At 41.0% G+C, this 15,665-nt stretch overlaps 1 protein-coding gene across 1 annotated transcript in view; it reads left to right on the plus strand.

Moving 5' to 3' along the window:
• Positions 1-229: 229 nt before the first annotated feature.
• The window catches only part of SHB (SH2 domain containing adaptor protein B), a 55,831-nt gene continuing 40,395 nt past the window's right edge, over positions 230-15,665 (plus strand). Inside the window, exons 1-2 of the mRNA XM_062513330.1 lie at positions 230-829; positions 14,788-14,905. Coding sequence (XP_062369314.1) covers positions 245-829; positions 14,788-14,905 — 703 coding nt within the window. The 5' untranslated portion in view covers positions 230-244. The remainder of the gene's footprint in view (positions 830-14,787; positions 14,906-15,665) is intronic.

Genomic DNA, 15,665 nt, shown 5'->3' on the forward strand with positions numbered 1-15,665 from the left:
GGGGCCGGGCGCGGAGCTACGGCGAGCGCCTGGCTGAGGCTGGGAGCGGCTCCCTCCCGACGGGAAGCCGCGGGGCTCGGCGGGGCCTTTCCAGCCGCTGGCAGCGGGAGAGCGGCGAGTGCGCGGAGCGGGGCGTCCGGCCCGCCCCGCCGACCCGCTCCTCCATGCGGGCGGCGAGCGGGGCTGGGGCGCGGGGCGCCGGGGGCAGCGCGCAGCGGTGCTGAGGCCGCGACCGGGAGAGACGATGGCCAAATGGCTGAACAAGTACTTCAGCCTGGGCAATAGCAAGACCAAGAGCCCTCCGCAGCCCCCGCGGCCCGACTACCGCGAGAAGCGCAACGGTGCCGGTAGCGCGCCCCGCCCCGAGGGGCCGCCGCACCTCCACCTCCACCACCACACCTCGCCCGGCTTTTCGCGCCGCCGACTGCGCGACGACACCAGCGACCTGCTCCGCGCGTACCGCGCCCAGAAGGACCGCGACTTCGAGGATCCCTACAGCGGGCCCGGCTCGTCCCTACGCAAGCTGCGCGCCATGTGCCGCCCGGACTACTCGGCGCCCGAGGACCTGGGTGAGGCAGCCCTCAAGGCTTCCTCCTCTTCCTCCTCCTCGTCTTGCTGCGCCACGCCTCCCACCACTGGCTCCCCGCACCTCTTCCGCAGCCACAGCGAGCGCCGCCCGGCGACGCCACCCGACGTGAAGTACATCTCCCCCAAGCACCGGCTGATCAAGGTGGAGAGCGGTGGTGGAGGCAGCGACGGCGCGGGCAAGAAGCTCAGCAAGGGCTCCAAGCACTCGAAGGCTGCTGCCCCCTCTGCCACGAAAGATAAAGTAAGTGTTCTGCTCCTGTACCCGCCCTTGTAGTCTAGCTGAGGCTGGGGCCACCTGGAAAGATTTTTGGCGAGGGGACCAGCTAACGTACATCTGGAGTTGCCGCTGTTCTTAGCCATCCTTTGTTGGGTGGCCTGGCCCGTTTCCTGGTATCTCAGGACATGCAGGGAGCATGCAGGGGTACCACGTGAAGTGATGGTGCCCTCTCCTTTTGGATTTCAAACTCACCTTCCCACTGGTGGGGCAGGTTCGCAGGCGTGTCTTGCCCTGCTTTGAGGCACAGTTCACTGCCATCCTCATGATGGGTACCAAGGCTCTTGGTATGGCCTCGCTGAACGGGATGTGACTCGTTAGGGGGATGCTTGAGGAGCACTAGAGGCCCTTGAAAAGCCTTGTGCTTGTGACCCTACGTTGAGGCCTCAGCCCCACTGCATGTGGTATGGCCCAGCCATATATAAAAAATAAACTGTTTTTACGGAGACAATTTGTCATTTGTTTATCTATGAACTCTTTTGCCTCATATCTCAGTGTCAAAGGTGAGGTGGTTGAAAGTCCTGTGTTTCAATGGCAGGCAACTTCCATGACACTGTTTCCAAGTGGTATGTAGCTGAAGCAAACTCCATAGATAGCTTGCCCAGTTGCAAATGTTATCCTCTGTTTATCTGGTCATTCTCTCCAAATTATAGCAGAACGTTCTAGACACAACAGTGGATAGTGCTGGACTTGGGAACTCAATTTAGAGAGGGAATAACATTATTTTTTAAGCACAGCACATCCTCCCACCTCTGTTGGTCTTGTGAGTACAGTTCAGTTTTTCTCATGTATTGGAAATCAGTGTTTCTCTGTTTTGTTAATTGGCATTTTCAACTCCAGGATAATAGTCACATCACAGGAATTTCAAGTATGTGCTGAATGTTACCAGTCTAAGTGATCTGTGTGTACATGTTTAAATATGTTATATGATTGCATTGCCACACTTCCATGACAGCTTGATAAATTATACCTGTCCAGGCGGAATTCCAAATAAATCTGGTTCTGACAGCGATGATACAGGGTAAAAAGTCTAAGATTTATTCTATTGTCTTAGTAGGGGTTCCTGACTGGTAGCAACTTCTTTTGTGGAAGTGTTTGATTAAAAGGTAGCATCTCACTATGTTTTATAGTATGTTGTATAATCTATTCAGTCTTTAAATTTCCTACATTGATACCAGGTACTTCTTTTAGGGAACATCTTTCACCAGAAACAACTGCTTGGGGTTAAATGTATATTTTTTTCTTTTTTTTTTTTATCACTGTTCAATTTTCTACTGTACTGAAGCAATTTCCAAATCAGAAAATGCATATTTGTTGCTAGGTAACCTACTGCTTTGTAATGGTCATAAATCTGTATGCTGCTTCCAAGCCCTTGTTGCAGGTTTTGAAACTTGTAGCCAAAAATTTTCAGTCATATTCAGGTTTTATTTCCAATTATTGCGAGAGAGAATTATATATGACAAGCAGGAAATCTGAATATATCTGAGAAACAAAATTGTTCCTGTGCCTCAAAAAGCCATCTGTGCTTGCCTGCAGCAGCATTTATATGTGAGAGGCAACATAGCTTGCCTTTTGTTCAATTGTATTCTTTTATCCCAGCAGTGGATGTGAAATCTCTTATTTCACAGCCTTAAAATGTAGAGTTTGACAGACTAACTTGGTAAGCAGAGGTCATAGTGGGCCAGTAGAGAACTGCTTCTCTTCTACACGTGTGATTCACTGAGGAAGAGAAATAAGGAATTTAGTTAACCAAGTGTCTGCAGTTCAGTAGAAAACAAAGCAAGAGAAAGTAAACTTTTCTAAGAAAGATTTAATAAAGACAGTAAAGATGAAATAAAACCCCCCAAAGCTAGAGGTCTGCTGCTCAGAAGAGTTCACAGACATGCTAAAAACATTATAAAAGTCCTGTGTGTAATATAGCATAAGTAAACGCTTTAGGAATGAGGAAAAAAACAAAGTGCCATAATAGTTTTGTCTTCATAGGGATATGTTTGTGTTTAATGATACAATAATGCCTGTTAAATATTTGTATTTCATTATAGCATTGCTGTGTCAGTGTTCTGGTATTTTTTTTTCTGATTTCATTTACAAGGCTAGAATGCTGTTTTCCTTTGTGTTGGTGGAGAAGTGAGTAGGGGTTTCAACAAATTCAGTGAGCAATTTTATATCTTCTGTGGTTTGTCATCAGTAAAGAGTTGGCTGAAAAGCTCAATTGTGTGTCATACTTGAAAGAGTTACTGGAATGGAAAGGAGATTCAGGAAGGTGTTTGTGGTTACGTATAAAGGGCAAATGGCAAAGTATGGATAGTGGCAGATTGGTTAGCTGAAATTCCCAGAGGAAGAGAAAAACTGTAAATTAGCTGATTCAGGGAATAAAGGGGATGGAGATTTAAAGCAGTGGCAGACATGAACGTATTTTGCAAGATTTTAGACAAAGGCTGGTAAAATAGCCACAGAGATGTAATGTATCTGGAGTTCAGGAAGTTTTGATGCATAGCAGTAGAAATATCAACTAAAGCTGAAACAGGCAAACCCAAATTGTCATCCACCTTTTAGTAGTGAAGTGACCAATCTCTACAACAGATGTCCAGTGAGAGTCATAATTTGCAGATGACTTTGAATTCAAGTTGTTGGGTGGATTTTTTTTTTTCAAACTATTATTTAGGTAATACAATTAGGTGGGTTTGGGAACTTTAACTGTGATGTTTACCTTCAGACAAGGGAAAGCAGGGTGTGCTAGAATTCATGGCTGAAGCAGTTCAGGTCTTCCAGTATGGTGGATAAAGAAATTATTGGCTTCCATCTTTAGTACTGGCTTGTGAGAGCTTATCTTATTTGCTTGCCACAGAGAAGCTAGGGAATGTGGGCAAGTTGAAACAATGTGTGGTTGTATTCTGGATCAATCTGACACCTCCTGTATTTGTGTAAGAATAAATGTGAGACTTGGTTTAAGAACAGTTCAATAGGCAAACCACTTGTGAATGGAGATCAAAAGAAATAAGCTGAAATCTTCCTGAGTGACTGTCTTCTATCTGGCATTGTGGTGTGTGTAAATCCATGAAGTAATAACTGAGGGGGAAGTGTCAGTGTGAAACAATACTTCAGATATGTTTTTCACCCATTACGTATTTGAACCTAACCATTTCTTTGTGAGGTTTTGCAGCTGAAAAACCTGGGATCTGCAGTCCATGTTGTAATTTGGTTGTTGCAGTCCATAAGCTGTGATCTATTATTTTTTAAGTAATATTTAAAATGCTAGCTTTGTCCAGTTTAATTATTATTAATGTACATATTGTTAGCTCCAGACTGTACTATAATATCTGTTCAACTTACACAACATAACCTGAGAGTTCAAATAAAGTTCAACCTATAGCCTAACAATTCTAGCTACTTTTGTCCAGTAAGCACTTGGCTACTTTCAAATAGTACAAAATTTTCAGTGACAGGACATATCTGATGCAGTAGAGAATAACTTGATTCTGCCCAGTCAGAGTGGATCTGGTGCAAAATCATGTGAATGTTGTGTAGCAGCAGCAATCAATCAGGCAACTGTTCAACCAACCAGGCAACTGTTCAGGGCAGCAGAGTTGCTAACTTGATGTACAAAGTTCTGAAAACAGTATTTATGTGTAAGAAATAAATGCCTTTGTACCAGACTAGAACAGTAGTCTAGCTTTTTGAACTTTAATGTCCTGCATAAAAGTGATTAGACTCCATACAGCATTATTAATGTCTTTATATTATTGAAAGAGTTAGGTTTGAGCAGATGCTTATCTTATTTCTGTATATGGAAGACTTGTTTTATTTGATCTTTAAGCTGAGAACAAGTCATGTGCGTTTAACAGAATCTTGCAGCTAGTGTTTCAAAGTGCATTGAGAAAACACTTGAAAGATGTCTAAGCAGTGTTGGGGTTATTTATATCAGAGAATATTATTTCTAGAGATCCTTAACTACAAATGTACCTCAATGTCTTATTCCCATGTTTAATCCATTGCAACAGAGTTTTAAGCTGCCTCTTCATACAGTTGGTGCCACTCTGAAACAGTCTTCCTCTCTGCACGTGGCTCCCGTTGGTATATGGCTTTGTCTTTGAGTAAAGAAAAAATACTCATGGCTGCTGGTCTTGCATGAATTGCTTAGGCAAGTCCACACATAAAGGCAGCAAGTTATATTTTTTCTGCTTATCTGTGTTGTTATAGGGCAGCTGTAATGCAGCTGGAAATGCAATTTTTTCACACATGTCAGTCTCATGATTAAGGGACTACAGCAGTCTTGTAAACAAGAGGATATTCAGATATGGTGTGAGCCTTTGGAGTCCCAGTGGTTGCAGGGTTTTTTTTTTTTTTGGAATGATGTGGTAGGCTGTTCAGTTACAAGTATGCCTGGTATCTGCACTGTATGAACAACTTGGAATTCTCTTGGTTTTGGAAGCTATCCAAATTGTCAGAGTTTTGGGCGCAAAGAGATCCAAGCAGAGAGAGACTTATCAGGAAGGAGCATGAAGCAGTTGGAAGATGTGGAGATTTAAGGAGGGAGTGCTAGACTTCTGGAAGAGTTTATTATGTATATCTTTGCAGTATGCATCTCAACCCCATTGTAAGAAAGTTCCTCAGATACTGTGTTCAAACAAGGGGATGGACTTGCTGTTCTGAACTAAAATATGCTTATTGAACTGTTTACTGGCAGAGTGTAACTGAACACCTTTAATGTGGCCTTATTCTGTAAAAAGGCTAATACCTAAGTGTGAATGACTGTGAGGGAACATGGCAGGGTGGTAGACCTTTGTCCAGTTAACACCCCTTTCCATACAACTTCTGTATCTAATCAGTATGAATCACTCCCACTTGGCCCCCAGTGAGCAAGAACCTTTCTGCATCACTCTTTCGTCTGTAGATTGTTATGCCACATAAGAACACCCTGCAGGATTCCTTGTAAAAATTAAGTTTTCATCGATAGACAAGCAGTAGATTACCAAAAGTGTTAAAAGAACAAATAATACTACTAATATAATAAATATATTAATAATAAATAGTAACTATGTCCCTATAATTACACTTCTTTTGTCATTGTATTTTTGTGTTAATTAAGAAATTAAATTCAGAATTTACCACTAAGGGTAGGAGATGAGGAGAAAATATATTATTTATATTGTTGAACCTCATAAGATAGTAATAATCTATATATAGATAAATGTTGGATAAGGCTAAATTGGGGTGTGAAACAAAAAAAACTTAACTTCAATACTACATTCATCTTTAGGTTTCATGAGTGGCAGAAGAAGATGGGTGAAAAAAGTCAAAATGCCAACAGGAAGTTTATATCCTAACAGGTTCTGAGTTTAAATAAAAGCTGAAGCTATATGGTGAATACCATGTATTGCCTATGAAAGGATTTTTCTAAATTTTTGGGCTGAGTCCAGAGGAGTCCATCAGTGTAGCACTTAACGTGTCTTCTATCTTCTGGGAACCATAATATCCACAAATGGATTCCAAATGCCTACTTAATCACATCCTCCAATCTGTGTGTCTTATATCTCTCTGGTGTACACATCTGTTGTCTGATCTCAACCTGTTGCTACAGTAGTCTACACAGTTTATTTAAGTGAATTTAGATTTTCTTTTACATATGTTGCAGTATTTGTAAAGTTCTGCAATCCATGTTATATGTATGTACTAACATAAATAGAGAAAACATTATAAATACGTAATACATAGTTACCATTATTATTTGTTATTTCATATACAAGAATGCACGTATTGCTGAGAAACAGGGTGTGGACATTCTGTCTCTGGAGACTTTTAAAACTCAAGTGGGCAAGATCCTGGACAACACGGTCTACCTTTGGTGTTACCCCTGCTTTGAGCAGAAGAATGGTTTAATCCACAGGACCACACAAAAGACTGAGCTGGAAGGGAAGCACAGGGATCACTGAGCCCAGCTCTTGGCCCTGTACAGCATCATCTCCAAGAGTCACCCCATGTGCCTGAGAGCATTGTCCAAACACTTCTTGAGCTGTCAGGCTTGGTGCTGTGACCCATTACTTGAGAAGCCTGTTTCAGTTCCCAGCCACCCTCTGGCTGAACTTTTTTTTAATATCCAACCTCAATCTTCCCTGGCACAAGTTCCTGCAGGTCCTCAGAGATCTCATGGATCCTAAGTCTTCATGTAACTGATGCCATGAAGTCTGTGCTGGCAACAGACTTACATGATACCAAAAATAGGACGTTTCAGTAAGGACAGTTGTGCAGGGTCTTGCTCTGTCATGCTGGAGTGCCTTTCCCCATTCTGTAAATGAATTTGTGCAGTAAGTGAATGTGGAGTTAGTCTGATGATAGACTCTAATGCATGATGCTACAGCATGAAAGAATGAATAGGGGTCTGTTCAGATCAAGTGCATGTGGACACAGCTGGGCATGGCTTGTCCAGAATGATCATTGGGAGAGTGATACTGTGAGGACCCTGAAACAGGGCTAAGTGATGTTGATGGTGAGGATCAATAAGAAGGAATGAATTGTACTTGTTTCTGTAGATGGTCCTCTGAATTTTCACATGGGTATATACAGGAGCTGGTTTAGGTAATTTTGCATGTCAACACAGAAGCACCAAGCATATCTAAAACAGCACTACATGATACTTCTACAACAGTGGGGTCACCATAAATGCCCTTTCCTACTACTGCATGATAGCACACATACTACTTGCAGGCTTTTTTTCAAAACTGTCTAGATGAATAAAGATGTCTGCATTACACTGTTTTACACATCCAACTTTAGGTAAACTTGCACACCAACTGTTTGCATTAGGACTGCTGTAATGTGTATATGGAAGTAAAACCTTCTACAGGCTGAATAAGGTTATACGATTCATTGTGATTCGAAGGGTATTCTAATTCTAAATGAGAAGTTTGGCACAGCGAATACCATATGGGAATGCATGTATTTTAGCCTGATTAATTAGGAGAAAGGATCTAGAAAGCAAAAAGATAAAGCTGTGTTTCTCTCTTTAAACATCAAGTTTGCATATAACTTCCTAATTTGCAATCTGATCTTGTTGCCAGTTTACCATTATATTTGCTTGGATTACTGAAGAGATGTCTGTTTTCACATGATTTTTTGCTCCCCAGGCTCACTGAGGGTAGGAGAAATGTTTGTGTCTCTAAACACCTTTGTATATGTCTTTGTGCTGACTACTGCCTGGTGGCAAAGAGTATGGTTTGACTTTTCACTTCTTTTCTGCCATATGTCCACGTGGTTGTTTCCTTACCTAACAAGTATGCTAGGCACTGTTTGGAAGTGGAGGAAGTGATATGAGACTGAGGAGCTGAAGAAGTATAATGGTGGATTCTAGTAAGAGATAGGAAAGGATTGTGGTGCAGATCTTCCTGGATAGGTCACTGCTTTTGTAAATGTTGCTGTTAAAGAGTCTATTTACTAGGAAACAGACATAAGGTGTGGTTTTGGAGTAGTTGTGCATTATCCAGGAAGTGTGGAAAATTGTTTTACAAAACTTATCCTGCTAATGACATTACATGGGATACAATTTTTTTTTAAACTTTTCTTAAGCTTTGTTTTCTAAGGGGAACAATAACTGTTAATTGTTCTGCCTGTCCTTCCTTCAATAAATCTTATATCTACTGAAAAATCCTTTAAGATGTATCTTCAAATTTCAAATACTTGTGTGGATGCGTCAAGGAAGCATCTGCTTCTTTTGAGGGAAAAGCAGGTACAACTGCATTTTTAAACTTTGAGCAGGAATTGAAAGTGCTGCATTGCCTGCTGTGTGAAGAGTGGTCTGCATTGCCCTATGTGAAGCAGTGACGTGTGGGGACTTCAATTACTGCCTGGGAATAAAGGAGAGGAATGGAGGGATAAGAAGGCAAGAACTGTTATTTCTGTCAGCTTGTTAGAAGTTGAGTTTCATCCCTGTGAGTGTGTGGACTTTGTGAAAGCTGAAGAGCGATTCACCTTCACTGACCACTGAACCTTCTGTGTGGGGGAGTAGCTCCTGAAGTCCTTTTTGAAATCCTGTTATTAAATACTGGTGGAGTGGGGTTTTTTTGTTTGTTTGTTTTTTTGTTTGTTTTTGTTGTTGTTTTTTTCCCCAGCACCTCAATACCAGTTCGCAACTCTCTGAGAAATTTAGGCATCACATTTCCCAATTTGTGTTTCAATTACCTTTTAGATGAGATGTGTCAGTCTCTGGAAGTAACCACTATGAATAAGACTTGTGACTCCTTCCAGGGGCAGGGCTAGTGCTGGTCTTTCCAATACTCAAATTTAGGACTAGGAGGAAGGGCTCTGTACACACTTTATCTATAGGGTAGTCCTCTAGAATCATACTCTAAATTTGACTTGTTAGTGAGATATTAAATTTCCTTGATTTATTTTTCCTGATACTTTCAGGAGTCTGACCATGTACAGTTCACTCAGATGTTTGTAAAAAATATCGTGTTGTAAAAAAACCCCAAGCATACCCCTGCAAAAAAACCCCAGCCAATACAACACACCAACCAAATAACAACACAACTCCTCCCATGTGATATTGTTAATCATTGTGGGTCAGCATGATGATTAGATGAATAGACCACCTTCTCATATGAGGAAAGACAGAGAGAGCTGGGATTGATCACCCTGGAGAAGATATGGCTTTGGGGTGACTTAAAAGGAGCTTTGCAGTATCTGAAGAGAGCCTACAAGAAATTTGGACTGGCACTTTTTATGAGGGCATGTAGTGACAGGGCAAGGGAGAATGGCTTTGAAATTACATTTTAGGAAGAAGTTCTTTACTGTGAAGGTGACACAGGTTACCCAGCGAAGCTGTGGATGCCCCATCCCTGCCCATAGCAAAGGGGCTGGAACGAGCTGATCTTTAAGGTCCTTTCCAGCCCAGGCCATTCTACAATAGTATAGAGTGACTATCTACTATAGCTAGGGACTGGTCTTTTGTGAATAAAGTTTCTCAGAGAGAATGAAGAACTTTCATTACATTGTGTTAACTGTGGTGTTCTCAGAGACATATTCACCATTTTTAAGTACCCTTGTCTTCTGTATCTTTGCTAACAGACACATGCTTTTATCTGAGATATTGGTGCACTTAACTGCAACTCACAAATGTTGCAATAGGAATATATGGTCTGTCTTTTTACAGTTATTTAAATTTGTGCCTGCCCATGGCAAGGAGGTTGGGACTAGAGGATCTTTTAAGGTGCCTTCCAACCCAAACCATTCTGTTATCTAAATATTGATAATATAGTAATATATATTATTTAATTATAAAAAAACCTCTAAAATAAATCTCCCCTAATAAATTCCCCAAAGGCCTAGTGGGCAGGAGATGTCTTTTAGATTTTTTTGCTGCATGTTGTTTATTATAATTCCTCTTGGATGCTTCTAGAATAGTGTGTCCTTAATCACAATAGCTGCTAAATTAGTGAAATAGCTAACAGTTCTGTGCTGATGTTGCTGTTTTAAAAATAGCTTGATCTACTGCATTTCCTTTCAATTCAGGAAAGGGATTAGCCCTATTTTTTCAGTGTTGTGAGGTCTCATTTGTTTCTCTTTCAGTCCCTTTAAAATGTTTGGTTTAGTCAGATGGAGATACCTGTGAAATTACGCAGTTAGGTGTGTTCTTTGGTTTCTTCCTGATATGCAAATCAGGCTTTTGTATATGTAAGTACCCATTTAAGCTGGTATTAAATATGATAATATTTGTCAGGTTATTTTTTAAGACTGCAGAAGAGCAAAGATTATGCATTAACAGCAAAGCTTGCAACTTAGTTAATATATAATGGAGGGATAAACCAACCACAATCTCAGCTTGTATTTAATTTTCTGGGGGGTGGAGTGATTGTTGGGTTTTTGATCTTGTATCTGCTAATTAACTTTCTAGCTAGTTATGGTTTTTAATTTGTCAACTTGTCTGGTAACTGAGGTGTACTCTTTCTTCTGACTTTTAACTATCAACCTACTAGAAGAGCCCCTGCAAGTGTTCTCTAAATCCTTATTGACTTATTTTGATATCTGCACTTCTATTTACATGTTAAAGTTTCTTTTGCTTGATGTTACTGATGCCACAGAATACTACTACTGCATCTACATAAATAGAAAATAGTATATGTGTATGGGATGCCGTAGAACAGGCTTGAATAGAGCAGGAATCAGTAGCTGTAGGAGCTTGCAGCCCACACTCAGAATGTAGATCTTGCATTCTGTCAAGAGATAAGCCACAAGTCTTTGACAGTAACCCTGACAAATGCAGCTGATTTAGATATTAATTTGGAGTCTGAATGACTGCCTTCTGGGGGTTCCTAATAGCTTTGTTTTCATTTTGACAGATAGGGCCTATAAGGAAGGTGGCTCGATTTGGCAGACCAGGGAGACAAATTAAATGTGTCCTGCTCCAAAGGTCAGCCTCTGTGTATGACTGCTGTCTTTTCTTTAGCTCTGCTTACAAAATTTCAACATGTTGTCATTACTCTAATTGTGTCCAGGGTAGATGTGGCAAGTACAGTATTAGATCCTGGATAATCTGACTAGAAGAGACTTCTAGGAGGGATGCACTGGTAGACAATGGGTGCTGTCCATTGTCTTCTACTTCCTGTCCAGTGTTTGTCAGTCAGTAACATGAAAGATAAGTTTGGAGACCAGTTGAACAAGTTTAGCCATTTACCTTGGAAGTGCAGTAAAGGAAAGCTGTGGAAAGGGCACTGCATGTGGGCCCTAACCTGGGATCTCCTGTGCTGGCCTTGGCCTCTGGACTGCAGAAGACAAATGCCTGACTGAGACCGGTTTGCTGGGCAGTGGTTGAAAGGTTGTTGGGATAAATATAAATGAACAAAATGCACAGCAGGTATCTCTTTCTGGAAAGCTAATGAGCTCTGGTGAACACAGGGGCAAACTGGTTATTACACTGAAAAGACCTGCTCCTACATGCCCGTGGGGAAGAGGTGACAGCATGGTGTTCTCACAGTGGATCTTCCCCATGTGGCATGGAGGTGATCAAGATCATGATCTGAAGAACCCCCACTGCACATGCAAAGCATGTACCTGTGGTATTTGTGAAGAGAACTGGTATATAACATTGGCAAGCTTTTTCTTTCTGAGGATAAAGGGGGTGTGATGAAAAGGGTATGAGGACAGTGTATTAATACCATTTGCCTTGAAGCAAGTGTTTTGTTGTGTACACGACTAGAAAAGTCATGTACTCAGAACCTTCTATTTCATCAAAAGTTTTTGTCTATGCTTTGTCGAACCAAGCATAGAGGCTTGGAAGGTGAGCTCGTTAAGGTAAAAGTAGCTTATATGGAGATGGCAAAAAGACTTGCAGAGTAGGAACTCTTTCTGGTTGAGATCTCTGAAAACAGGAAAAATAATTCTCTGAAATAGGATTGTGAAAAGGAGTTCAGACATTTACAGTAAGTATGTTATAATAGAACCAGCAATCATACTCATTTGAGGTTTTCAAGCACTGGGTTTTTGTTTTTTTTTTTTGAAAGAAGTAGAAATACTTGAGATTTCCTATAAGTGGGGAATTTATATCTTTTAGTAAGGATAGAAGAAATGGAATTCTGGTGCTGGCTAGCTGCTAAATCTAGGCTGAGAATTACTGAATTTTGGTATATATGGAAACAGTAATAGTCAGCTGGGGAGTCCTGACAGCTCAGCATTGTAAATCCACTTGTAATAAGATACACAGTTCCAGGAAAGGTGAAGCAGGCTGCTCTTTCTGCCTGAGTGCTGAAAAGTGGGTCTGGGATTTGCTGTGGGAGAGTGTTGTTTAGGTTGGAGTTTTTTGGGTGGCTTTCTTGGGGGGTGGTCTTGTTTGACAGCATTTTTTATTATAATTTTTCTCCTCGTATACTTTGGGCAAATGGAGAAGAAAAAATGTCAAATAAGTCCTGTGCAAAGTCTGCTTTCTGTTTCGTGTTCCACTACAGTTTTATGCAAAGGATTGGCAAGTATTATGTGTCACCATGTGCCAAGAAGAGCAGCACGGAGCACATGCTACCACCTAGCAGCTCTTGACAGGCTCAGAGCAGAAGACAGCATGGATGGCATTTCAGCTGCATCACTTCTGGAAATAAAACTGCCCTTGCGACTAGGAGAAATTACTGCTGCATGATACACATTGTAGTCTTTGTCTCAAGAGTGTGCAGCTGCTGTCACTTGATTTGCTGCTTGGGCATATGTTGCCAGATGGGGGGAGGGGACTTTTCCCTTTGTGTTAACTGCTTTTTGAAATAATGAGCGAGTAATTTTGGACACCAAGTGAAAGAAAGAATTATGTTTCCCTCTCTTTGTGATCCATGTCAATCTGGTGATTTCTGGCCAAGAAAAAGCTGCCAATCACTTTAAACTCTGAGTGGAGGAAAATACAAAAAAAAAAAAAAAAAATTAAAATGTCAGTCTTGGTAGGAAAATAAGCAAAATAAGCAGTATAAAATTGCCATGTGCCAGTGTTACAGAACCTGAGTAATGACTCTGAAGTGTGTTAGATGTTTTGTTTCCTAATCTTAAAGGAGATCTCTGCCTTCCTTAATAGAGCGTTCATTTATTCCATGGCAATTGTGCAGGTGTTTGATCTGTGAATACTTGTCTGTCCTGTTTTTCTTCTATGACTGGTGGGGTATGCTGGCTGCCAGAGACAGAAGCAGATGCAGCTTCAGTCTCTTAGCTGGCGGTGTACGCCTGGTTCTTCATTGGAAAGATTGAAACTGTTGGAATAGCACCATGCTCTAAGTCTTATTGCTGGTCTTAAAACTGTAAATTAACCCATCTGAAAAATCACTCACAAATAAAGTAAGCCTTCAGGACAGAACCTTTTAGGCTTGCCCTGCTTTGAGTGATCAGTTGGACAGGGTGATCTCTTGTGGTTCTTTCCCACCTGAATTATCTTATGACTTTGTAGGGATTCTGATGCTGAAGCCTGCATCTGCCTGCTTTGTTTGCTTCAGACTCTTTTGCCTGCTGTAGATTACATCTCTGTGTTCTGCAATAATTCTCGTATGAGGATTTGTCTTTGCCCCAGTCCCCTTGTCACATGCAAGAAAGATTAGCTCCTCAATTATAGGGAGCAATGATTCTGCGACTTTAATTGACTGATTAAAAAACCTATATATGGGACCTACACAGCATTCAGTGGTTTTGCAGCAGTCAGGAAAGCATAGTAATGTAAGGTGAAGTGTGAGATTTTCTAACCTTCAGATTTTTTTAGTCTCCTAGTGGAGAAAGAAAACATGTTCTGACAGATAATTTCTTTTTGCTGTCTTTTGCCTCAGTTCACAAAACTTTCTTTCCTTTGAAAGAAAGCATGGCACAGATGGGTTTGAGGATTTAGGTTTAACCAAGAAGTTTGTTTTGTGTCTTTTTTTTTTCCAGGTGAGACCTAAAATTAAAAGGTTTTTTATTAATGCAGTGAAAATAGTAGCCTTAGAATATTTATTTGAAAATTTTCTGGCAATATTTTCGGTTGTGGCTCATAAAGCTTAAAAGCAGAGGACTTGAAATATGTGCAAGGGAAAGAATGCTTTTTTTCCGCTGTATATTAGCAGACTTCTCTGATAAGATTTGCAGTCGATTGAATTTGCTGACTGGTTGGCACTTTGGCACTTTCTAATTTGTCCATCCCAGTAATTCCATTGCTTGTGCTGGTCAGAAATATTTTTGACATGGTGTCTGCCTTTATGAGGTTTCCAGTATGAATAGGGGCACACTTCTATTTCAGTGCCATTTAGTAACTATTTCAGTGCCATTTAGTAACTGAGCTGTGACAATTGTGTATTTATCCTCTGAACCAAGACTGTACTTTGAAGACAACATAGAATGCAGCCAGTGAAGCTGTTTTTATTTGCTGATAGGATGTCATTGCCTTCTGCTTTGCACACCTGACTGGAGACTTCAGTAACAGTTACCTTCCTGTCTTTCAGGTATTGATAGCTGATGACTACTCAGATCCGTTTGATGCCAAAAGTGAGTTGAACAGAATGGGAAAAGGGGAGAACACTGGCTATATGGAACCATACGAAGCCCAGAGAATAATGGCTGGTAAGAAAAGACAGTGTGAGCTCCTGTTGCATGGCAGTTCACATGTGTGTTATAACTGCTATGAAACAGAGATGTCCTTTGGCATGGAAAACCGTGTTTCTGAAGATGCTTAGGTAGGCAGCTGCAAATGCCATGGAAGCATTGCATTTTCCTGCATGTACCTTTATATCTAAAAATACCACTCTGTACCTTGCTTTTAAATATAGGAGTTCTGTACTGTCATGTGATGAGAAAATAAGAGCAAAGGGAGTTGAAGTGTGTATTTCTCCTCTTGGCAATGTGAAGGCTGTCATCTTTATATGGTTGAGATGGCCAAAGTATGACATTGTGTTATTCCACTTAAAAACAGTTCATCAGCTTGCTTATGGACTTTTTTCCTCAATCAGATTCAGACTTCTTGGTGTTGGAAGATGGCTGCAGAGCTACATCTTTCTGTAGCTTCCTTCTTTCCTTCCTTGCTTCTCTGGTATCTTTTTACTAATAGTCAAAATGAGACACTAAAGGGTGCCTGTGAGCCTTTAATTGCTATTCTTGGTAGTGTCCTTCCTTTTCTGTCACACAGGGAAGTGGTTAGTGGTGATGTTGTTGTATGCCTTTGGAATATTTGAACCCCTTGTAGTGCAACTCTATTTTCCATGTATTTTCTTTATCAGGATCAATATCCTACTTGTTGGCTGTGCAATCTGTAAAAAGTTCTGAGGTATGGGGCCATATGTTTTTAATTTGTGACTATTTGACCAGTCAACACATATCTTTGTGC

Source organism: Cinclus cinclus, chromosome Z (assembly GCF_963662255.1).
Source record: "Cinclus cinclus chromosome Z, bCinCin1.1, whole genome shotgun sequence".
In the NCBI taxonomy this organism is placed as follows: domain Eukaryota; kingdom Metazoa; phylum Chordata; class Aves; order Passeriformes; family Cinclidae; genus Cinclus; species Cinclus cinclus.